Below are 26,281 nucleotides of genomic sequence, written 5' to 3'. Positions count from 1 at the left end.
ATGGACTGTACCCACAGCAACAAGAAGCACAGCAGAACCACCACCATTGAGAGAGTTCTTTTTTAGGGTCACTCAAAATCACTATTAAGGTCAGGTCTATTTTGAAAACTACCTATAAGTCTCAGTGGGACATATCTGCTAAAATAAAGGTTAATACAAAAGATGGAATGGACCAAGATGGCTGCCACCACTGTACGGGACTGTGATGGGAGAATGAGGTATTGTGACATCACAATGGGTAGAGCTACAGTTACCTGTCAATCACTGAGTTGTTTGAACAGATCAAAAGGTTTTGATCACCACTACAATGACACAACGATTGCTAGATAATACATCATTCTTCCTTCTCTAGTACACCATGGGACCCAGGTGGTGTTAGATTCCTGGTGTAGTGGCACATTTGAAAGAGTAATCCTTTTTGACCTTTTACTATGATGACGCCAAAGTTTTCTTTTTGTGTTTGTCACTCGGCAAGAACAATCTAAGGTCTGAACGATTGATGTTGTAGACATCTGTGCCTGTTGTGCATCCACACCGCCAATCCCACACGCACTGTCGGGACTCCAGATGAATTATGGGAATGTGTAGCATGCACATGTTATACACATGTAGCGTGTATAACATTATATACTCTCTGGCACACCTAATATGTATATGAAAGAAATACGATTGGAAATAGTAGTTTGAACTTAATCTTAATCTTAATCTTTAATCTTTAAAGAGGGGGTAGAGTACAGCATATGTGTTTTGGATGTGGGTTTTGGGTTTTCTGTGGTCTGTTTACCATTTCATTAAAAGCAGGAGCACCTACTTGGATTCAGACAGAATTGCACCTCACTGAAATACTAGTAACATATCACTGTGGTTTATAACCTTTTAGTTTGAAGTGTTTTTGCCAAACCTGAGGCAGAGCTGTCTGCCATTGCAAGCAGTTCTAATGTCAAAGAACTCTCCGGAAGAGAGAGTTATTTCCATTGTAGCAAGCCAAACATCCTGAAGGGGAGTCCCCCATATATAGAATGGGTTACATGTTTCATTCACTGCTGAAATGGGTGCAATCAGAAATGAGAAAGAAATGGCAGTGCTAAGGACACAAATTGGAAACGGAACGTCTGAGAAACTGTTTTTCCCAAATCAGGAACATAATTACTCATGGCGCCACTGGTTGGCCCTGGCAACCAGTGGCATGTAACCAGGAGGCGTTACTTACATTCCAGTGAGAGATGAAAATGGTATCTATTGAGCAAAATCAGAGCCAGTTCTTCTGTACAGACAGGAAGTGACAATGGTAGAATTGTCAGGCCCAGTGCCTATGTACAGACAGAAAGTGACACAAACAAAAACATCAAGCCCAATCTATATGTACAGACAGGAAGTGATATGTTCAGAACCATTAGGCTCAGTGCTTATGTTGTGGCAGGAAGTCACACAGGCAGAAATATTGGGCCCAATCCAGATGGGAATTGACATGATTTCAAAACATCAGGCTCAATCCATATCTACAGACAGGAAGTGACACTAGCAGAAACATCATGGCCAGTCCCTATACGCAGGCAGGAAATCACACAAGCAGAGACATCAGGCCAAAATCATATGTACGGGCAGGAAGTGACACGGGCAGAAACATCAGGGCCAATTTGTATTTGCAGACGACAATTGGCGCAAACAGAAACATCAGGCCCAGTACCAATGTTCTGACAGGAAGTGACGCAAGCTCCTGATCAGGTGCACAGCAGCGCTCTGTTGGCTGGTTCTGTTTAGAGCTGTGTGCCTGACAACGCATAGCGGGCCTCTTTGCCAGACCTTCAGTCAACCACATGTTTCCAATAAAACGTACGCTTTTGATGTCTCCCTGATTCTTTTATGACGATAATATTTTTATTTAAAATTCTTTTCTTGATTGATAACATGCTCTTGCATCGAATACGGTCACAGATGTTATTAAAGTATTAGCTCCCAGCTGGACAGCTGTCTCTGTTTGTCCTTCTCATAGTGCACAGTCCCCTTGCTGTTTTGATTGCATTTGTCCAACTTGTGCTTTCCTGTGAAACAATTCTCAGACTTCAACATGCCATAGATTTTAATCTGCAAGCTGCTCTAGAAACTACCGACGTGACTCCAGAAACATAATTCTCATAATCAGGTTTATGTTCCGCTGGTTGGTCGTCCAAAGTAAAGCAAAGTGCTGTTTTCTTTTGAGGAAGTGCTTGCTAGTGCAACCACACACCCCTTGGACCCTTATCTTTCAGGCTTTGTGCCCAGAGAAAGGAGGAAAAGGGGAAAATGGGGATATTTCCCTTGGATTAGGGAGCATGTTGATTTTGCTCAAGCCTACTGACATTTTTAACTGCGAGCAGGTTGCTTTGTCTCAAGAAAGTGCCCTTTTTTTGTACAGAGAGAAATTAGTGCTGTTTGCTCCAGCAATAACACTTGATTCGTGTAGCTTTCAGATTTTCTCTGTGTAGACTGGGTCAGTTGTGTCCCCCAGGGCATTTTCGAGGTTTTTTTCCCCGTGCAAACTCAACTATTTTCACTGGCTCTCATTTCCAGTTAAGTCAAAATAAAATACGGACCTAACATAGGGGAGACTGGGGTTGGTTGGCACACCTTTTCACTCTTTGCCATATTTCGCTGGCATAATTTATGTCAGACTATTCAAACCAGTAGCAAATGAAAGGTGAAGGTCTCAGCTATAAATAAATATATTTTAATGCCCACAGATGTTTTCTAAATTTAGGTGATTAATGATTAAACTCATTTTGTGCACTTGTGCCTACAAGCCTCAACACGGGGTTGGTTGGCACACGTTATGGGGTTGGTCTGGGATGCGCCTCTGTAATAATATGTTGCCCAGGTAACATCACTCATAACACAGACTTTCAAATCTTATATAAAAATGTGTTCCTATCTCTACTAACTGGAAGTAATACATTTCCAGTATTTTTATCTAATGCAGTTTTATGATACTTACTGTATAGTGTGACAACAATGTTTTAAAATTTTGATACTAAATAACACAAAAAAGCAAAGAAATGAACACATAAAAGGGCATGACTTTTCTGATGTTTTAGCATAATGCATGACTGCAGGTCAAGAAAACACACATTTTGATGTCACATGTTTGTGTCTGTGACCTTCAAAGCACCAGAAAATAGCTGTGTGCCAACCAACCCTTGTGCCAGCCAACCTCAGTCACTCCTACTATTCTGTTTCAAGGAAATATTTGTTCACAAATTACATTTGCTTTGCTTGCTTGATGATGGGTGCTCTTTAAATTTGATCATTAGTCTTCCCAGAAGGCTTTGTTTCCCCTAGTTTAGGTAGGCCAGTCATGGCAGTGTCCTCTCAGAGAGGTGATAGCAGATGATTGGGGCTGGGCATGTCTCCTTGCGATCATGAGCTCATGGCCAATGAAGAGAAGGGTTTGCAGTTATGTGGTGTCGTGCTTTTGCTGAACTAGAAGAAGAGCCTGAGCATGTTTACAGTTAACAGCCGGGTCTCATGAATGGACTCAAAGTCGTACGCAGGCTTGCGACTGTACTAGAGGGTTTTTTTTTTTTGTTGTTGTTGCTGATTTTCTTTTTTTGGCGAAGGGAATCTGTAAATCACAGGCCAGAATGTTGTCATGGCTAAATCTGTGTTCGTGATTTACCAGATCCCAAGAGGCTAAAAAAAAACTATTTTCCATTCAGTAATAAAAGGCGACACAGGCTGACTGTGGTTGTTTTTGTTGCAGAGTTGTATTCGGTGAATAATAAAGTCCTGGCTTCAACCCAGGCTGTGTTTGCAGTGATTGCCTTCAGAGGAAGGAAGTTGAATGTTCCGAGAAGAAATGTTCAGAGAATTATAAGCCAGTGTGCACTTCTAATCATTTATGAAAATGGAAACAATCACACCTTTGTGTCAAAGATTGTTGATGGCAATCATGTGTTCATCCTCAACCTTGGTACATCTGCATATCGCCATTTTACATATTTGCATACAGTACATGTTTCTGTGAATATTTGCGTGTTTGCGTTAGCTTGTGAGTGTATATCTGCATGTGTTTGTATGTGCACGTGAGTGTGTGTGTGAGTACCCCTGGTTGACTCTCTCACTCTCTCTCTCTCTCTCTCTCTCTGTTTTTTTGCAGTCTTCCACCAGCAGGCTGTTCACAGCCCATTGGATCAGAAGCAGAGCAGCTCCATCCTGTGCCAGAACTGCGGAAAGGCCTGCAAGGGGGAGGTGCTGCGCGTGCAGAACAAACACTTCCACATCAAGTGCTTCGTCTGCAAAGGTAGGGCCCCGCCCCTCCGCTCTCAGGGCCGCTCTTAAGAGCTGAAGCCCCGCCCCTCCGCTCTCACGGTCGCTCTTAAAGGCCGAAGCCCCGCCCTTCCGCCCTCAGGGCTGTGGATAAAAGGCAGCCAGCACTTCACCTCTCTCAGACCGATAGATAGCGCAAAGGTCAGAGCGTCTGCGCAGGGACAGGCCCTCGAGGCACAGCTGGTGGGAGACATCGCTGAGGACAGCACGAGCTTATCACGCTTCGAAGTGCTTACACGCCGCCACAGTCACGAGGGGCTTAAAAAGCCAGCGTGCGCACCTTCCATGTACAGTAGATATACTTTCCGCCGTGTAATACACAGGCGGCAAGTGGACAGGTGGCCAGCACTGCCTCCACTGGCTCCCCCCCTGCTTCCAAACACAGGCTACAGAGCAGTCAATGTTATGACATATAATGGAAAAAACAACCAAAAAAAAAAAGACCGAAGTCAAAACAGTCTTTTGAGTACCTGAATCATAGTTTCCTGCTGCGCGTCTTAGATGGGTGTTGTTCTCTTTTGTCCAGTGTGCGGAGGCCGTTTCCCCCAGCTGGGGTTGTGTTATTGCACCATTGTTTTGTACACATGTTCCGTTGCTAGGAGACCAGGGGTCAGTCGACAGCCGGTGCTTCCTGGAGGTTATCACGCTTATGCTACAGAGGACAGGGAACACGTAAAGATACTCGCGTGCATTACAAACGCTCAGGGATGATGGACACGGAACCGCTTTTCTCACAGATGGAGGTGCCTCTACTTATCGCCTGAAAACGCCCTTAATGTTGTCCCATATCCATTTAACTTATGATTGAAAGAGGATTACAATAATTTCAATGCTAAAGGTCTTGAGAGAGCAGTTGCTTTGCTAATATGTGGATTTGGTGAGCAGCCTGTAGATTACATTATGGGAAAACCACCACTGAAATTGCTCATTGCTACTTAGCCTACCATCTTAATCATCTAATAATGAACCACTTTCATTCCATTCCACTTTCACTGCTGAGACAAAATATTATCCTTTTCCATGTAGATTATTTCATCGATTACTTATATTGCTAATAAATTAGTTAATTTCTTTGCCTGACAGACAGCTGCTGTCCTGTTAATGGGTACATATATTATAATCTGTTTTCATAGATTAGTGTCTACATTTGAAAATTGAAAGAAGATAATGCTGTGTTACAGCTTGATTGATTAGAACATAATACATAATACGTAGACTGAGGAGGATACCTTCTCAATAATGATGTGATTTTGTGGAATTTTGCAACATCTGTCTCCTGATTTGGATAGATGACTTTAGAAGTACCCCCAGCTTGCCGAGGCTTGTTAGAAAATAGCTGAACTGTCACGGGTGGCCTAGCCCTCAGCCCATGGGGAGACCTTCCATTTATTCCACAAATTCAATTTAATCATAATTTTCTGATTTTATTGCTCCGGAATTACTATAAGGAAAAACGTGGAGCTGAGAGAAATTAAGCACATAGTCTGATCTCATGATCAGGCAGTCTTTCAGCAGCCAGGGCTGCTGAGTCTTAACCTGGAATTCAATCGTAGGTTTTATCTGGCAGTTTATCACCAATTAGCACTAATGATGGTGCTCCTCAGCACACCCTCTGTGTGACCGCTGTGGGGTCCAGCTAATTGCAAAGTGTTGATCCAGGGGTGGATCATAGCTTCATGCTGCATTCAGTGTGGCCCTTGGTCTTATTTTAACCGTCTTGTAAAATAAATCAAATCCAATCTATTTATTTTGCATAGCGCTTTGAATTTTTTTTTTTTTACAGAGAACTCTTGCAAAGACATTTTAGAGAGAGCAGGAGAAAAACCAGGCAGACACCAGGCCTGAACCCCCAAAAAAGGAGAAAAACACTTTAATGGTAGCGGGAAAAAACTCCCCAAAGGGAAGAAATCTCGGGAGGAACAGAGGCAACAGAGACAACATTAGAACATTAATTGCGAGCACAATGTGAAATGTGAGGTGTTATAACATCATTTTATTATAATTAATGTTTATGATGCTGAAAAGGACATTCATAGTTACTTTTTCCTGTCTTATTTATTAGAAAACAAACTGAGTTTATAGAAACATGTATGTATCTATAAATTCAAACATTAAGAAAACAGTTCATTTGAAGCTCATTTTTATGTTTGTTTTCATTACGACGGCTAATTGGATTGCGGTGCAGCCCAAGCCCAGCTCAAAATGTGTTTAGATCTAGAGCTAGATCTAATCTTTTATCGTTGTGTTTTCATCATTAAAGAATTCTCGCCACACATAATCTGTACTGACACTCCCACACCACTGTAATCTTATTTCCCTCAGAAAATGATAAAATCACAACAGATGTCAATGTCATTAACAAACTCGAATCTTGCACTTTCCCAGAGATGTTGATAGGAGCCAGTAACGCTAATAAAGCTCACATGGTATATTTAGTGAATGGCCCAAAGGATGATCACAGAGGGCCAGAATAACAAAAGACAGCTGCCTGGGCCACCACGGGGGCGGGGGCCCCCCTGTCCGGGCCGCGTGACCGTCGCAGTCCTAGCCGAGGCGCGTTCCGTCACCCCGTGAACGAGGGCCAGGAGAACGCTATGTGCCCCGCCCTCTCCGCAGGCCAGAAAAGACACACACGTCAGTCCAGAGGTCAATCTGCAGGGGTGTGAGCCAAAACCCTCCATGTAAATCCCAATCTAACTAACAGGTGGGACCTCTACCCCGCCACCCCCCACCCCCCAAAACCACTCGGACCTCTCCTGTAGGAATGGATAGCGTCTGCAAGCATACAGTCATCATACGTTATCTCTATGGGTCTTTCTCTCTGTCTCTCACTCACACACACACACACACGTATTCACTTAGAGTCCGAGTAAAATTTCCAACAAAGGCGTGAATCCATGTTGTTGCGCCCTTGAGGAACTTGCTTAATTAGATTTTCTTTAATTAGCGATCAGCTGTTTAAATATTTATTATGCTAATTATGAGATATGTAACTCACCTTGTATCAGGTTATCTGCTAAGCAACTAAATTATGTCATTTTCCCTCGCTTGGAGCAGCTGCGGTCACTAGCGAACCTTGGTACTTAATAATATAAATAGTGCAGTTTCCTATACAGTATGCATCTGTGTGAGGTAACAGAATGAGGATGAAGGGTAGAATCAGCCTTACAGGTGAACGATACTTTGAGCATTGGCTCTGTCACTTCTCTTCAGCATCAGTTTCCAGCTGATGGCTGATAAACTCTGGGAATGGTATGTGTCTGCAGTGTATCTGAAGTAAGCTAAGGAGTTAAAACCTCGGTACGTAACAGGAAAATGTCCGATGTGTTTGAGTGCTATTTTCGGGCCTTTTTCTAATAGTGGACTGGAAAGGACAAACAGGGAGTTCCTTTGGTCGGTCTGGCTAAGTGGTGCTGAGATGCATTAGTGCCTTAGTGCTGCTAAGTGTACTGGAGAGAAGGCTCAGAGTCCTGTATGGAGAGTGCCACTTTGCACAGTCCTACCTTGACTTTAGGGTAGAGGAGGGCAATGAGGGCCGTATCTGTTTCTGGTTTTCATGCCAACGTCTGGCCTTAATTACTTAATTAGTCCTAACATTTATGCATCAGACATTTTTGCTACATTTCTTGGTAAGCGCATGAATGACAACCAAAGACTGTTTGTGTGTGCCTATATGAAGCGTTTTAATATTATTTACTCTACAAGTGAACCGGTGTTGGTGTGTACAGGCAATTAGCTCATTTGTTCCTTGTAATTGTTGGAAACAAAAACTAAAGACATACAGGCTTACAGAGAAACTTCAATATGGCAGAAAAAATCAACCAACTTGAACAGTCAAAAGATGCTCTGCCAAAACTGCTCACGGTATTTAGTGCTTCATTTGACAACAGTAAATACAGACTTTCTGGTTGGAAAAAAAACACAGACCAGATGGGGTCCCATTATTTAACAAAATCACTAAATATAGATGATCAGCTTGGTGAGTACTTTTGCGTCTGTCCCAAATGCCTGTACAAGCAGTTAAATGCAAACAGATGTGCTTTATTTTTTATTATTTTAGATTGTTTTAGTAAAATAACAGTATAGGTCCTGGTATAATTATGTGCTTTTCTTATTGTTGTATATTCAGACTTGTTTAAAGACTAAATCTGTCAGGCGGTCTATTGTGTCTGTAATATTCTGGCTGTAGGTTTTCTTGCCGACTTTAATTTTTGTTCCCAGTTAATAAATTGAACAAGGCACATTTCATTTTGGCAGCCCTGATATGAGTCATAAAATAGTCCTTCATTAAATGGGCACTCGTCTCTACGTGTGTCCTTGAAGGAAAACTAATATCAGAAGGTCACATTTCCAAGTATAATTCCTGTAGGACTTTGGTGAATTAGCACAAGAAAGCATCCAGAAAATCTGGCAACAAAGATATTCCAGCTTATATCTTCATGCATAGATACCCAGAGAACACCGTTAGTGTAGGTCATTCAGTGTGTGGCATAATATGCTAGGAACAGGGCTTTCTAACCAAAACACTGTTATTCAAGGGACGATTCTTTTATTTCGCCATTCAAAGCCTTGGTCCCAGGCTGCGATCAATAATTATGTTCAATTAATTCAGGCGGCTGTGTGCTCAGGGTACTCAGGGAATGAGTTTCACTTTTTCAGAGGGGTGAAGAAGATCTGCAGGGTCGGTCAGATTTACAGGAACACGGTTGTTAAGAAAATGGACTGTAACTCAGCTCACAGGTCATTCCCAGTAGGCAAGTGAGAGAAACAGTTGTATCCTTGAGCAGGGGACCTAACATAATTGCTTTAGTACATATCCAGTAAATGTATTCTATGTAAAATGCTAGCTGTACAAGTCCCTCTGGATAAATACATTTCTGCTAAATGCGAATGTATTCTGCAAGAGAATGTAATAGTCCCTCCATATACCCCAACAGTCTCATACCTAGAATGGTTTTTCCATTAGAAGGCTCTAGATAACTGAAATTGGTTGAACGTATAACAGAAACTAGTTGCGCAACAAACTAGCAGGTGTAGCATGTAACCTCTGCTAGACAATCTGTTGCTTTGGCTAAAACTGCCTGCCTTTGATCACTTCAGGATGCTAATGGTTTTAACATAACATAACATAACATAATGATGAGAACAGGCCATTCAGCCCAACAATGCTAGCCATTTTCCTCTCTAAATTAGTGCTCTGACTACCTACAGACTAGATAGTATCTAACACCATATCAAGCCTAGTCTTGAAAATCCCCACAGTTTCTGCCTCTACTACGTGACCTGGCAGGCTATTCCACACATTGACTACTCTCTGTGTGAAAAAATGTCTGTACGGAATTTACCTTTTGCTCAGTTCCATTTTTGTCACCTCTGTTAATTCGTATTTCACCATATACTGGTGGTAATATACACCTTTATTGTGAATACTTTAAATGATAAACTTTTAACTGACCTCTAGTGCAACGTGACATTACTCAGGGCTGGACACTGAACACCCATGCCAGGGTGACGTAAGTCCCCGAATCTGGCTCGTAGCTCTGCTGTGGTACTCCCCAGAGTGCTGCCGCTGGATGGGCGGTGTCAGATTTAGCAGTACGGAGATGCAATGAGTGTAGCGCTCAGTTCTTCCTGGGGAACAGACTGTGCCTCTTGTCTGTGAGAGCAGGTCTCACGTGCAGGCATTATCTTAGTGCAGGAAGAACTCATGGAAACACCAGGCCAAAAGCCAGAGTAAAGTTTAAGTACAGAATCAAATTTAGTTGTATCAACTGCAGGGATGAAAATCATTGGAGATTAGTAATGACAGAAAGGATATCCTTCAGCTTAAACTATGGACTCCCTTCATTATGGGGGCGGGGTCTAATGCATTAATGGTTACAGTTGCCTAGCCTGAGATCATGATGAAATGAGCTCTTCGCTGCTCTCTTTTTCCTCCTAAATCAGCTACAGGAAGTGACATAGCCCTGCCTGATCTATTGGCCTTCATCACTCATAGGGGCAGAGGAATTATGGAGCTGATTGTACACTTTAACTACTGGGGGCCCTTGTATGGAATAGTGGCACAGTTCATAGATGTAAGGCCCACAGGACGTCGGCGAAGGAGGAAGCGTGTAAAAGCGGCATTGGGGCGTGTGGAAGGGGTTGTATTTCACGCCTGCCCGTGTCCTTCGGAGAGAAGCGGAGCTGCTGATCTCAGCAGGAGGCCTTGCGGTCAGGTGATATGGATCAAAATCAGAATCCTGACACACCCCACCCCTCCCCCGCACTGCCCACTCTCCATACGGATGGCGGTATTGATAACCGAGGGCTGGTATATGAGCTCTGCGGTTCACAGGAACTTGCCTCTACAACTGGTTCCTCTCAGTTTCAGCAGCTCAAATAGACACCTTTTGATCAATTTATCCTGAATTATAAACCTACTCTCTGCTGAATAGTAAGCATTTTTATTTCTTGGGGCTGTGTTCATTGCAGTGAGGTACTGCACAGTTTATGAACAAGTGAACAAGCGGACAGGGCTTTAAATCAGCACGTGTAGCCTGTTTTTTACGCTTTCCCCTAGTTGTTCTCCCCAAATATTGAATGCCCTATCACATATATCAGCACTCTGATTTCTGCCGCCTCCGCTATCGATTTGGGAAACTGCAGACGAGCATGCGCTCTGCTCCGAAGCGTGCAGTGCCAAACGCAGCTTCTTGTCACGTTGCAGCTCCTGAGCCAGGCTCACACAGACATGAGTCAGAAGAAGACACTTCATATGCAGTTTAACAGGCGGCCTTGCGGTTGCCCAGCCAACCAGCGGGGGGGCTGTCATCCCATCTGGCTGAACCCCTCCCATCCCTCTGCGACACTAGAGCCAATTGTGCCTTGCAGGGCTACTGTCCGCAGTTAACACCGGCACGGTCCAAATTCACTTTGGGGCCCATCCACGCACTATGAACCACCCAACAACCCATTACTGTGTCTGTTGAGACTGAGGAAAGTGTACTGCAGCAGTAGGCACTGTGGTCCTAAATCAGCAAATATCTCTTGATTTCATTCATTTTGTGGTTGGTGCTTTTACTTATAGCTCTGGCCTGCTTCAGTGTTCCCCTCTGGTCTTGACAGTTAGTTTTTTAAATATTATGAATTTCAAGTCACTCAGGAGATGTTAATGTTGATGATGTCTATGATGACATGATTTTAGCCTGTTTTCATCGAAGAGAGCAGGAATACTCAAATCTGTCTGCTGGCTTGCACTCTTCCCCTCTAATCAGGTTACCAGGTGACTGGAATCTCTGGCTAATCAGTGGCATTAATTAGGAATTTGCTGATATCCGGCTGAAAAGAAACCCAGCAGTACTACTGGCCTTGAGGCCTGGAATTTTAGTATCTAGGGAATAGATTCATACGGTATACCTAGATCTGATAGTCCTATGCATTGAAGTAAAGTTTTTTTTTGTTTTGAATACTTGGCCGTCCGGCTTGTTGACTGGGGATTAACAGGCGTTCGTGGTCCTTGCCCTCTGGAATCACCTGGTCCGGAGCCAAGTCTTGTGCGATTTCATACGAGCCGCAACATTCCAACACCGGGATGGGCTTGGCGTGCGTCCGACAGTCCAAACATGGAGCTGTGAGGATGGAATGGCGAGGCTCTGTAGAGGGTGTGGGGGTTCGAACTGGGGCTTAGGGCAACGCATGGAAATCTATACCGCCATCGTCCCTGTGCCATGGTATGTGTGGTACAGGACATCATGCTACACTTCAGAAACACAAATCCCTCAATGTGTAATCCCTGACGTTTTACCCAGCAGATCGGATTGGGCCTACTAATGTTGATGGTAATGATGATGCTGATGCTCATGGTAATTTTATTACTTATTGAGTAGGTCAACTGAGGTCTCAGTTCTCATTTGCAGTGACAACCTGGGCAAGCAGCGTGCGTCAGGGAATCATGGGATTCTGCAGCCAGATGTTGGGAATGATTAGGTTAGGCTAGCTGTAGAGACACAAAAGAGTGCATACTTCTTCATTATAACATAATGCTCATGATTATACGAGGGCACAACACAGCTAGGCATATCATCAGTGCTAAACCATGGTGATTTGCACAGGAGTGCTTCTTCCTTCCTGGGATACAAATGGACAACCTTCCAGTGATGGCTTGCTGGGACTGGTGGCCCACCCACTCGTACACACCTGCTGCCCAGAGGCCCCTCCCATTTCTGGGTGAGGGTGAGGGTCGGGGGGGGGGGGGGGGGCGGGGGGTGATCACTGTGGCCACGGCAACAGCAGCACCAAGGGTTGCTTGCGCTTCGGACCCCGAGCCATCTGCCGCTGATATAAATAGCTGCAGCTGAAAGTCAACCCGTGCAACCCGAGGAAGGCCGCTCGCTTATAGATACGGTGAAATCACTGCGGCTCAGGTTTCCTCCTCTGTCAGAGGAACACGGGCTGGCGCCGGGACTTTAACATTCTCATAGCTGGACCGGGCCTTCTACATTCACTTAACCTCATGGGAGGGGGGTGTGGGAGGTGCTTTGATCAAAGGCCAGTTTCTAGGAATTTTTAATGATACCGTCTTTCCCTCCGTAGTTTATAAAAGGAAATGTGAGACAATGTGTCTTCTGTGGAATTAAAATGTGTTTTTATTTTCTGTATTTTCTCTTTGATTAAAAAAACAAAAATGTATGTAAAACCATCAAGGCCAATCAGTCAATTACCGTATCTTTTGGGACCAGAGTGGCACTTGGCTAAGGGTATATTGCCACTTCACTTAACGGTTGCCCTAGTGGCCATAACATCAAGTAATGTTGTCCTTGGCCCATAGAAAGTCATATCTCCCAGGTTTTCTTGAAACTGGAACACAATTCTTTTCAGATAGTGACTGGTGCTAGGGGTAATAAGCCCAGTGTTCAGCACCTTAAACAGTACTGCTGTGTGATAGCATAGAACCTGATAACTCAAAGAGATGGGTCAAAGTGTGGAGTAAAAATCCCCCAAATGAACATACTCTTAGGCTGCCACAGGTGCTGTTGTTTACTCTGTTTGGGGTACTTGTGTCAGACTTGGATCCCGCTCAGTGTTTTTTTGTGCAAGCTCAAGAGCTGACGTTTTGCATTGTGTACCTTAGCCAATTAGGGGGAAGTGGCCACCGGAAAATATGTCTGAAATTTCCTCAGGAAAATTCCTGCGTTGTTGTGTGTTTATTTATTTATAGGTTTATATTTTTGTTTTATTTTCTTCTTTTATCTAGTTTTCTGTCAAAGCTTTGGCCTTGGAGAAATGTTACAGGACCTAATGCAAGCAACAGTAGGAACAGTGTCTGTGAATGCCCTTGTAGAACGGCCTTTAAACGTCAGTGAGAGCGTGACTTATACCCAATATCCACTGTGCCATTTGGGTGCGGCCTCCCTCGGTACATCCTGTTCTCCATCAATGCGGCAGAAGATGGCTGCGGAGTGGAAAACAGAAAAAAAACCTTCATGTGAATTAATCTTCCGTGATTCACTTGTTCGCTCAAGTATTGATTCCTCTTTTTATAAACAGATTTTTTACAATGTGGCTTGTGGAGGAACAGGGCCAGCGGATGAATGAGGTAATGCAGTGATGCGTGTTGTTTTCTTTCTTTTGTTTGGATGGGAAGTCTGTAATGGGTCTCTGTTTTTACTTTCCCCGGCACACCTGCTGGGCTCTTACACTTTCGTGTGTCCAAAGTGAGGGTGATGTCATGCTAGGAATGGGGTAAGAGGTCAGAAGCGCTGTTATTAACACCTCGTTCCTCAACATACGTCTCCACGGCACCCCTGGACATAACACTGCAAAGGAGACATACCCATGATGCATAGCAGTCTTGAGCTAGTCCAAAGATTGTATAGTGGCAGTGTGTGAGTGGAAACCTGCTGCACTGCATTCTGTCGCCGGTCTAATTAACAAAGACAGTTTCTTAATTGCTTAATTGTGAATGGTTCATAATGAAAGAGGCTGAGATACAGAAAGAGCGAGGGGGGGAGAAAGAGAGATAGTGGGGGTAAGAGGAGAGGACATATGTAGAAGAGGAGACGGCATGAGAAGAGAGGAGGAGAATAGGAGGTTGCTCCTTTTACTTATCCCTGTTGGTGGGAGGTCTGTTGATGGTGCAGCTGGAATGAGTCAAACTACCATTCATTAGCTGCAATGTTAACGTCTCCTCAGTTCAGGTGGATGGGCACAAACACGGATACAGGCCAACACTGGGTTTATCATACCCTTCCACTTACTCACTAGCTTTTTTATTACAAACCTCAGTGGGCTTATTGGTTTGAATATGTTGCTCTGTGAACCCTGTAATTGCTCTAGCAGAACCAGCAGAACCTGTAAGAGCTGATACACTGTGAACTGTCATGGAGTTTGTCTCTCGAAGTGATGATTATGTCGATAACATGGCATTTTTGATTTCGTTTTTTGACGGTCAAATGACTGTTATGTCGTTGTCTGAGCAGTGGTTGAAATGTTAACCTGTGAGTACATTTACATTATAGTTAAATATATTCATTTAAAAAAGTAACAATATATTTTTGTGTTTATCATCCTTTGCAGTCATTAGCAGCATCTTCAGTAGGCCGTAGTGAATCCTACTGCTTCTGTTCAAGAGTGTGGACGCTTTTCAAACTGGACTCCATGTTTGTGTGGGAGCGCCAGTCCACAGTCCAGTTGATATAACACTTCTCTGTGACAGCTGTCACAAAGCGAGGAGCAGCGCTGCACTTTCTCCTAAATGTCGAGATTTCGCTTGTGCTGGAAACGGTCTTGTGATAACCCTAAAGCTGCCCCCGGGGGGCGCTCAAAATGAGTGGAACTGTCAACGCTGCCCCCGAGCTAAAATGAGGGGAGACGGACAGATTTGTTGTCTTAACAAGATTGCTGAGATGACGGCGCGCTCTTGCGTTTCTCGCTGAGTGTCAGCGATTCCCCCTGCAGGGCTGCGAATTTTACGCGGCTGTGTAAATTTGCTCAGAGGCCAATGGGATGCGAGGAAGCTCCCGCTGTGTACATAGGCTTTAACTGGAGCAATTACGCTTGGCGAAGCGTGCCATTGACCTGCCTTTGAGGTTTAACCCGAATGGGGGCGCCGCCACGTCGTCGGCTCGCCCTTCAATGATCCTCTCTCCTCTACCACTGATCACTTTCCTCTCTCCCCATTACTGCTTTAATGCTTTCTTTAGTTCTACTCTTCTGTTGTCTCATTTCTTTTCCCCCCTTCCTTTTCTTCCTCACTCTCCCATGTTTTTTTTCATCCTCTCGTCTCCTTTTCCTGCTCTTTCTATTCCGACCTTTTTTCCTGGCTGATTTCCCTCACTGTCACACTTCTGGCACTTTTTTCCTTTTTCTCTCCTCTCCATCTCTGTCCTCTTTTTCTCTCATCTCCTGTCTTTATCTCAGTTCATCTCTTTCTCTCCTCTCCTCTCTCGTCCCTTCCTCTACTCTAGTATGTAGCCATTTCTCTCTATCTCTCTCGCTCTCCCACACACACACACACACACACACACACACACATAAGCTCTTCCCTGTCCTCTTATGGCTGCTTATTTTTTCCTGCTCCCCTCTCTCATAGCCCTCCTGTCCTCTCCAGAATATGTCCTGTGTTTCTCACAGATTCTTCCTCTCTCTCCCTCTCTCTCTCTCCTTCAGTGTGCGGCTGTGATCTGGCCCAGGGGGGGTTCTTCGTGCGCCAGGGGGAGTACATCTGCACCCTGGACTACCAGAAGCTGTATGGGACTCGCTGCTTCAGCTGCGATGAGTTCATTGAAGGGGAGGTGGTGTCGGCCCTGGGGAAGACCTACCACCCGCGCTGCTTCGTCTGCGCCGTCTGCAAGTAAGGAAGCAGCCACGCTACCCAGGAACCCCTCCGCCCGCCCAGCTCCGTGTCGGTACCCTGCACCTGATTGGTCAGGAAGGCTCTGCTTCATTTTGAACCTGTTGGTGTTGGGAGTCCCTCACTGAACTAAGGGCCACTGGCCTCTAGAATGCATCTCTTGTAAAATGCTACTGCTAGATTCAGTCCTGTGCTTTTATTTTTTTAACTGAAGAGCACAGGCATCCTGTGGGCAAGAATACACAAAAATCCTAACTGTAAAGTCATTACCACTCTCTAGCCTTGTACACATTTATTAAATTGCCGTATCGTCACAGTGAAACAATTAATCCTCACTATATCATATTAGGCTCCAACCTCATTAATTCAATTAAAAAAATGTATATTTCATAAATGGGTGATGCATGATACGCTGAGAGAAGTAAATTGCATTATTCCCCAACACTGATGGTCTCGCACTAGGGAGAGCACATCAAGCACATTACTTTTTCCCTCCAGGTTGCACACTTTAGTGAGCTGTGAGGTGGCTCTTCTGTTGCTGTTTTCACAGGTCATATATGCTACAATTACTCTCCATGCTCCTATGGAATAGGAGTCATAAAGTTATGAGGAATAACCTTGGAAATTTGGTTCTAACGGGAGGGGAATTTTGTTGGCTGCATAGAGACTGTTAAATGGGGGGCTCTGTGTTCTTTCTTCCCTGTTCTTGAAAACAGGGAGTCTGGGGCTGGTAATGGAATTCAGTTTTTGTTATTTTGCGCTGCTGTGCACCGATGCGCAAGCTGAGAATGGTGTGCAGGCCTCCCCTGTTCATAGATCCCAGGTATGGAGATCAGATATCGCTCCTGGGGATTTCGGTGATTTATGAATCCAAGCCTTCTCTTTGTTTTCCTCATTGTAAGTCACTCTGGATAAGAGCATCAGCTAAATGACTAAAATGTAAAATGTAAAAAAAACTACAAGTACAGTGACCATCAGGAAGCTCGTTGTGGAAATATGGAGAAGGAAACCCAGCTCGTTGGTGTCGGCCATGTTTGTTACATCATTAATGTTTAAATCGCTGACGACCCGGACCCTTTCTAATGGCTCAGCTGAGCTCGGAGTGAGAGGGGCGGGGCCGGAGCCTGTGGGAAAGTGGTGTTGTTTACCCGACCTGGGAAGGTAATGGAACCCGAGTGCTTTCAGAGACAGGAATGTTAAGTGTGTGGTCGGGGTTACAGGGCACTTATTTACAGCGCGGTGTTCCCTGTCCCGTTCTGAAGGGCGGGAGTGTAGTTCCCTGGCTGGACTCCATTTACTTTCAGCCCCCCCAGCCCCCCCACCAAGTCTGCTGTACACTGGCTGTACCTGTGCAATGGTTACAATGGAGCAACTCGATCACCACATTCACACAAAGATCTTCTTGTTGCTGGCTGAGCCGGTGTTGTGTCTCTCTGTTTCTCCTGTGCTGTTTCTCTTTCACTCTATTTTCTTTCTTTCTTTCTGTCTCAGTCCTGCCTTTTTCCCCATTTGAGGGTGTTCTTCTCCTCACTTAGACTGAACAGTCGTACATCATATTTCATTGCTGACATTTTGTCTGCCTGCATTTGCACGCACCTGTATAAATGGATAGTATGCAAAATGGGGTGCAGCAGTTTGTCTTCCCCGTCCGCTCTGCCTGCTGGTGTAGCGAGTGGTGAAATGGCAGCCTGGGCTGCTGTGAAACATGGCTGCCACAGTGGGTGTGCCTGAGTGGATTAGGGATCACTACAGATTGTATCCACCCCGCGCTAAACTGAGCGGCTGTGCACGGATACCGTCAGCACTCACCACTAGGGGGCTCTGACTGAAAAAGAAGGGCGTCGGACTGGAAGGTGATTCAATCAGCATTCTCACTGAGCTGTGCTATAATCTAATAACCAGCCATCCAACATCAGTGCAGGTTTCTGACAGATACAGGCTGGTGTTAACTACTGAGATCATATCTACTATGTGTAAAAAAAAAAAAAAAACATCAGAAAATATATAGCTCTGCTTGGAGGATTACAGTAGAAAATGTTTTAGTCTTGCATAATTAAATCCGGGCCAATTTAAATGTGGGCAGATGAACTAGCTTGTTAGCAAGTTAGAGCAAACTGCAATTACAGTTACTAGTTAGCAAGTATGGGCACGTGTTAGTCTAGTGTTATGAAGTAGCTTGTTTGCGAGTTAGAGTGAGTTACAATTACAGTTAGCAGTTAAAGTCTGCCTGCTTAGACTTCCCAGAGGTCTGCTGTGCCAGGACTGCATCTCTCACACTTGCCCCCTGCGGTCAGCCAGCAGACGGGCTTAATTGTGATGTCAGAATGACCCTAAGACTCCCAGCGTGTGTGTCAATCTCATAGATGGACGTTGGACTTTCAAATACAAATCCAAATTCAAAAGTAGCCTCTTGTTGGATGTTAATGAGCACCGGCAGTCTGACCTTGAAGTGTCAGTGCTAGTGAGATGGAGACAGACTGAGGGCCAGGGCTGACGCTGCCCACAGCTCTGGAGCTGTTCTGGACATGGTGTTAATTAAAACGGACACGCCAGGGAGACGGGGGGTCTGGGAAACAGGCTGGCCTCAGCAGAGAAAGGGCCTGTCTGTGCGCTACATTTTTTTAGGAGACATTGTCCGTGTGTACATATTGTACATTGTAGACTTGATTTGAGCTCATTCGCACTGCTTTGTTTTTGCTTATGGGCCTTGCTGATGTAAAACAGCAGAGACTGTGTGCGAGTGTCTGTGTGAATGTCTGTGTGCGTGCGTGTGTGTCTGTGTGTGTATGTGTGTGTGTGTGTGCGTGCATGCGTGCGTGCGCGTGTGTGTGTGTATCTAATTCAGTTGCCTGAATCCCCCTGAGGCTGGCTGTGACAGTGTGCATATCTCAGCAGAGGGAGCTGACCTTGCTCCTGGGTATTAGACACACATTAGATCATCTCCCAAGTCTCGCACCAAAGGATAAGCCAAGATTCTTATGCCATCCTTCGCACACATAACTGTGGGTCTGACAATGCCAGTGGCATCACTGCGCTGAAAAAAATATTCTGTAGGTGGAGGTTGGCTTGTTCACTGTGTGTTAGCTGCAGTGTCATTGTGGACACGCTTATAACTGTTGTTTAAACATGAATAGTGCCTCACCTTAAAATATACTGTTTTGTAGGTGTCAGTCTGTTATTAGGCATATGTTATTACTCATTTATTCATATTCCTCCCATCCTTTGAGAACTGTATGGGAAGGGCTACACCACACAGTAGGATTTTGGAAGGAGGAGGGTGGATTCAACATTCAACACAAGATCCAGAAAAATTCAGATTTCCAGTTCCCATGATATAATGGTCAAGACTGATGTGGTAATGCTTATTACAAAATATATAGCCTATACCCTTACTGTCCGTGCTTCATTGTACTGGAAGCAGAACTAAAAGATTTGAGAACTGCCAGTTCTGAGCCATTTTGACCTCATCAGTGGTGGAATGATCTGCCTAGAAGCCATGGTGGGAGGTGATTTTCTTTGTGCAGTACAGTAATATAAACTGTAGCATGACTGCATGGGCTGTGGGCATGACATGGTTTCTGTTAAGACTAGAGCCAAAGTAATTTTGACCTTTGTCGGGGGCATCATTATTTTATTCCTGCAAGACAATGGAAAGGTGATTCACAGTTTTTAATGTAGAACCCTGGGAAAGCGATGCAGTGCTTTATGGAGTCCTGTCTGTGTTTGTGCAGCTCTGTTCTGTGAAATGATGTTTATTTGGGCAGGCACTCTTACTGAAACAGACCTGCTGATTATGAGCAGAGGAACTTCCGAAGGCTGAAGACTGACTGGTCGCTCTGTGTTTGTTGGCAGACAGCCCTTCCCTGCCGGTGACCGGGTGACATTCAACGGGAAGGAGTGCATCTGCCAAAAGTGCACACAACCCCTGCCGTCAGACAGCCCCGCGCCAATCCAGGCCGTCCGCAGTGAGTCCTCTCCCCCTCGCTCTCCCACCCTCACAGAGTCAGAGTTCAGCCCTCTCCCTCTTCAGACTCACACCCTCAAGTGCTATGTCACTCACTCTGATAGGCAGTCAGCATTGAGTCTTCTCCCTCTTCTGCTCCATGACTCAATCTCACAAGTAGTGCTCTGTAACTCACTCTGATAGGCAGTCAGCATTGAGTCCTCTCCCTGTCCCCTTTCATGACTCACTCCCACAAGTTGTGCACTGTGACTCACTCTCATAGACAGTCAGCCTCGAGTCCTCTCCCTCTCCCTGTCCTGCTGCCTGTAGCTCTAGTTCTTTGTCATTTGATGAGTGGAATATGGCCTGGCCATTGCACTTATTGGAATTCTAGTGATCTATGAATCTAGGCTATTTCTTTGCTTGCACTGACTTTAAGTCACTCTGGATAAATGCTTAAATCGTAAATGTAAAATGAAATACTTTTGGTGCGGTGGTATTATTGATCCAACTCAGCCTGAAAATGTACTGACTTCTGTGTGCAGAATATAAATGCTTAATGCCTGCCGGATCTGTCTGTAGTGGTGTGTGTGTGTGTGTGTGTGTGTTGGGGAAGGGGGGGCGTTCTATTTGCACTGCTGAGGACCGTGCTCATATAGTCTAGTGCCTTTCCTCCTGCAATCCCTGCACCCCCCGCCACCTTCAGTGTGTCAGCCCTCCCCATGGAGCTAAACGCAGAATGAAGGTCATCAGACAGCAGGTCGCAGCACAAGCCTCCATGTGTGTGACTGCCTGTGGGAATACCACAGCTTCAATGCAGGGACTCAGCCCGGAGGAGGCTCAGTTTTATGTTATCGGGAGAATTCATGTAGTGTGTTCAAGGTTCATCTGAACAGTACATTGTATTTCTGATTGGCATATGTAAAGGTAAAGGAGTGTTTTTTCAAATTAAATTTGAAATCCTCCCAGTTTAAACTCAAAGTACAAATGTATACAGATATGATGTGTTTAACTGAGGGCTGAAGGTTAAAACAGGAGAGGAGGAGATTGGAATGAGAGGTCAAAGTAAGACACCCAGCCCACCCAATGAGAGGAGCTTCAGAGAACCCACAATTACACCCACAGCAGTGGAGCTGAGTACTGGTTGCAGTCGCACACACACACACACACACACACATTCACACACACACGCACACGCATGTACACACATGGACACACACCCACATGCACGCACACACACACGCACACACACACATGCGCGTCCACACGCGCACACACACACACACACACACACACAGCTGGGCTGAGCGAATAACCACAGAGGAGATAGCGATCACCCACATGGAAGTCAAAAATACTGAGCTGAAAAGGTCAGCTCTGTACTTGCTGCCATTACGGATTCATCAGATTCCTCTCTGCATACAGCACACTCCTCATCTCCCGCCAGAAACACATCCAGGATGTGGAAAAATAACACAGTATCCCTCACTGCAGGGGATCGCTGTCTCTGTATCTCCCAAAATCATCAATCTGGGGTGCGGAAGCTCAGAACCCAGCCAAAGTCTACTATTAATGATCTCCTTTTAACAGGATACCTTTCTGAAAGATAGCTAAAGGAAACAGAAGACTAAATGCCATGTATTTAAATACTGTATATTCATGAATGAAGGGAAGAAAGGATGATGAGATGGATGAGGGGGTGGTGAGGTGGATGAAGGGATGGTGAGATGAATAAAGGGATGATGAGGAGGATGAAGGGATGGTGAGATGAATAAAGGGATGATGAGGAGGATGAAGGGATGGTGAGATGAATAAAGGGATGATGAGGAGGATGAATGGATGGTGAGGAGGATGAAGGGGTTGTGAGGTGGATGGAGGGGTTGTGAGGTGGATGGAGGGGTTGTGAGGTAGATGGAGGGGTTGTGAGGTAGATGAAGGGATGATGAGGAGGATGAATGGATGGTGAGGAGGATGAAGGGGTTGTGAGGTGGATGGAGGGGTTGTGAGGTGGATGGAGGGGTTGTGAGGTGGATGAAGGGGTTGTGAGGTGGATGAAGGGGTTGTGAGGTGGATGGAGGGGTTGTGAGGTGGATGGAGGGATGATGAGGTGGACGGATGCCGGTGATTGACAGAGCCCCTCTTGTCTCCGCCCCTCAGACTGCTGTGGCTGTGGTAAGGAGTTTAAGAACGAGCAGTCCCTCGTGGCCCTGGACAAGCACTGGCATCTCGGCTGCTTCAAGTGCAAGATCTGCAACAAAGTGCTCAACGCCGAGTACATCAGCAAGTGAGTCACACCTACCCAGTCACTCATAATCATGAATGCACACCAACCATGATAACCATGATAATGCCACACCACATCACAGTGGTGATGTCACAGTTATGTCACATGACTGTGGCATGGCACCCCCTACGACAGCCTGGGAATTAATGAGTGTTATTGTGGTGCTCATTGAGGTGTTATTTACTGGTGCTTCAGTGGTGAAGTAATTAGCTGAAGATTGTGGGGCTCCAGGGACCTGAACCAAATCTTAGGGCGACATCAGTAGGTAGATTCTGCTTTTTTCAAGTGTAGATGGTGGATATCAGCCCCCCTCTTTCAAACCCATTGGCTCCTGATTCCAAGCCTGATTAAATAGCTACTGCTAATGAAAGAACTGAGGTTTTGTGGGGATCAAATCACAAAGACATCTCATGAATTTAAAGGAAGATGGAGAGGCCCAGTACATCTCTGGTATGAGAGATGTTTTTTTTGAGAGATGTTTTTGTTTTTTTTGAGGTGTTTTTTTGTTTTTTCTGCAGCTGTTGGAGGGCAGATAGCTATGTGAGGGGGCTGTTTTGAGACATAAGGGGGTGGAATGCTGAGGAAAACAAGGGTTTTGGGGAAGGGAGGTAGAGGAGGCATGATGAAGGCAAACGAAAATGCTGCAGTTGCATTTTGCAGCTCCACCGCTGCATTGATTAAGTGAGCATGTGTCCCTCTCTCAGCTGAGCTACACCTGCTTCCAGCTTCATTACTCACAAGGAAACAGGACAGCTGTGGCTGCTTAAAAACAGGCCAAATCCCCTATGTGTGTGTCTGCATGACTGTCTGTTTTGTGTGTATGTAGGCATTACATTGGCATACAGTATGTGTGTTTATATGTGTATATATGTATATGTGTGTACTCATTTATGTGTGTGCGTGTGTGTCTGTCTATGTTTTGTGTGTGCATGCCAGCATTGCATGTGCATGTATGCGTTTATATGTGTAAATACATGTATGTGTGTACTCATGTACAGTAAATATGTATGTGTGTAATTGTATAGTATGTATGATTGTGTGTGTGTGTGAGAGAGAAAGAGAGAGAAGAGAGAGGTTATGTGTGTCTTTCTGCACATGGTGGTCCATAGGGGTGAGTCCACAGTTGTCTCTGTCAAACGCTATCAGAGTCCCTCGGATGCCAGATTACAGACAGGAAGACAGCCTGCACCGATAACAGCGTTATTCAAAACCCTCAATCCCAGCGGCCCAACACATCCCTTCCAATTCAGCCCTGGAGTGTAAATGGAGCCCATGTGTCTCCCCTGGACTCATACTGCTCAAAACACAACATAACATACCCATAAAAGCACCATGTTGTCCTGTCTGTTTTTACTTTTGTTCTGCAGGACAGAACAGAGCCTGAGTAATCATCGTGGTGTATAGATATTATTCTAATGCAGTCATTTGTAGTCATTGGTTTGAATTAGTGAAATGCACCCGTGGAGAGACAGCATCCGATATGAAGAGGCAGTACAACATCTTTATTGGGTGATTTCCTGTTCTCACTTGTTCTCTCATTCATTTGCTGCATTAGTTCCTCTTATGTTTTGTCCTGGTTTTTCGGATCTGATGTCACAGTACTTCCATCAGATGTGAAGCTCAGCACAGTAAACCATCTTTAATTTGGGAAGTAAGCAAATGCGCAATTAAGGCCATCGATCAGCTGAGGTTGAGAGGAGTCGTTTCGCTGATCTGGGGCTGGCCTGACACTGCAGTACTGCAGGCAGCTCTATTCAGAATTTAAACATTTAAAGGGCACGGTTCGACTGCTCTCACACAGGTGTGTATACGTGTGTGTGTGTGTGTGTGTGTGAGAGATGTTTGGATGTAAAATGTGTGCCTGTAGTGGAGGAGCCTGCCATTCAGTGGGGATGTGGCACACAGTATGCTCTCAAGCGGAAAACTGATGGGTCCTCACCTGTGACTCATCTCAAAGGGAGCAGGGGCAAATCCTCAAACACACAGTCAATGGTTTCTAGGGAACTGGCATTTAGCGGCTGTGCTGTGGTGCTCCGGTTATCAGCTCTCTGATTAAGAGAGGGAGGGAGGGAGGTGGGGGAGTGAGGTAGAGGAAGGGAGAGGAAAAGAGGGGTAAGAGCGTTGGAATTGAGGTGGAGTGGCAGAGTGTATGAGGTAGGGGTGGGGGAGAGAAGGTGAATGAAAGAGGCAGAAATATGAGGCGACAATGTGAGTGCGGGCATGGGAATGGGATAACATGGAGGAGGAGGAGGAGAGTGAGAGAGAGAGCGAGTGAGCAAGATTGAGAAACAGAGAGAGAGAAACAGAGGGAGAGCGAGCAGGGGGAAGGCTAGTTTGTGTTAAAGCTTCCTGCTTGGGTGAGCTCACCTAAACCTCTGGTTGTCTTAGTCCTCTGCCTGAAACAGTGGTGCTGATGCTGTCAGCAGTGATTACTACTGATATAATTTACCTGATTCTTACAAGGAGAGAAGCGAAGAGCTGTTTAAGACTGGCCCCAACAGGCTTCCATACATTCACACTGTGGATCAACTCTTCAGAAGATGTTTGACATGACATTTTGCTTTTGCACACAGAAACTTTAACTGCCAGCAGATGCAGTACTGTGCTCACAGGACTCTCTCTCTTACTGAATTACTATAATATCTTTGTATGACTAATGTCTGGAAATGTCAAATTTTGCTACAGATGAGTACAGATCCTTGAATATTTTAACATAGTTACCATTGTCAGTTGGGCCTAACCACTTCCTATGGGCCTCTCGTTCTGCAGGGATGGGATCCCCTACTGCGAGGTGGATTACCACGCCATGTACGGGATCCAGTGTGAGAACTGCAAGAAGTACATCACTGGCAAGGTGCTGGAGGTAAGTGGAGGCTGGCTGCCCTCCTGGCCTTACTGTTACATGCAGTGTGTGTTCATTCACCATTATCATTACACTGAGACTCGACTTACATTAGTTTATATCAGTTTAGCTATGCCATGTTCCCCACCCCGACCATACACTCTCTCACCAAACCGTGTGTTTTCACTACCCACCCCTCACCCATCCACACACACACACACACACACATGCACACACACCAAGGTCTCATGTTTTGATCCACCCACCAGCTGTATTTTATGGGAGTTATCTGTGGATCCATGCAGATATCTGATCCAGAACAGGACTCTGCTGTGGTTGTATGAATCAAAGCTGCCATATATCATCTCCAGCCTGTTTACTGTTCTGTACAACCAAGATATGTGTTGGGTAATGTACATCTGCGGATAGAAGGTATCATTCTCACTACTGAACTCCCCTTCCTCACACACACACACATGCACACACAGACACACACACACACACACACGCACACGCACACACACATTCACACACACAGACACACACATGCACACAGATTCGCACACACATGCACACACACAGACACACACATGCACACAGATTCGCACACACATGCACACACACAGACACACACATGCACACAGATTCACACACACAGACACACACACACACAGACACACACACGCACACACACACTTTGAGTGAGACCCTCCACAGAGGAGCAGATCAGAGATCGGCGCCACAGGGAAATGGCTGTGTGAAAGGTCCCGTTCTGCGTCGGGGCGAGCCGAGGGTCATGGGATACTCTCGAGGGAGGCGGAGCCGTACGGGGCCTGGGCGAACGCATTGTGAACCCCCGCGTGAATGGAGGGCAGCCACCGAAAAACAATGCCTCTCTCTGCCTTCTCTCTCCCCCTCTCCTCATAAGCTCATATCCAGTTTCCATATTCATAAGGACTCCCGGATGGAATCGGTATGTTTATACTCCGTGGAGGTTTTATTTATCATTACATCATCCTCTTAAAAAACTGCGGGGCGCATTTTGTCATGCAGAACGCGCGTTGTGTGCCTGCAGCC

At 45.4% G+C, this 26,281-nt stretch overlaps 1 protein-coding gene across 17 annotated transcripts in view; it reads left to right on the top strand.

The window, feature by feature from the left end:
- The window catches only part of ablim2 (actin binding LIM protein family, member 2), an 85,196-nt gene that overhangs the window by 23,248 nt on the left and 35,667 nt on the right, over positions 1 to 26,281 (top strand). For all 17 annotated transcript variants that reach the window (XM_035425217.1, XM_035425211.1, XM_035425205.1 and 14 more), the window contains 5 exons: positions 4,133 to 4,276; positions 15,952 to 16,135; positions 19,988 to 20,100; positions 22,236 to 22,362; positions 25,132 to 25,225. In XM_035425217.1, coding sequence (XP_035281108.1) covers positions 4,133 to 4,276; positions 15,952 to 16,135; positions 19,988 to 20,100; positions 22,236 to 22,362; positions 25,132 to 25,225 — 662 coding nt within the window. The remainder of the gene's footprint in view (positions 1 to 4,132; positions 4,277 to 15,951; positions 16,136 to 19,987; positions 20,101 to 22,235; positions 22,363 to 25,131; positions 25,226 to 26,281) is intronic.

Source organism: Anguilla anguilla, chromosome 7 (genome assembly GCF_013347855.1).
Source record: "Anguilla anguilla isolate fAngAng1 chromosome 7, fAngAng1.pri, whole genome shotgun sequence".
Taxonomy (NCBI): Eukaryota; Metazoa; Chordata; class Actinopteri; order Anguilliformes; family Anguillidae; genus Anguilla; species Anguilla anguilla.
The sequence above is the reverse complement of the archived record's forward strand: the minus strand, read 5'-3'. Positions and strand labels throughout refer to the sequence as shown.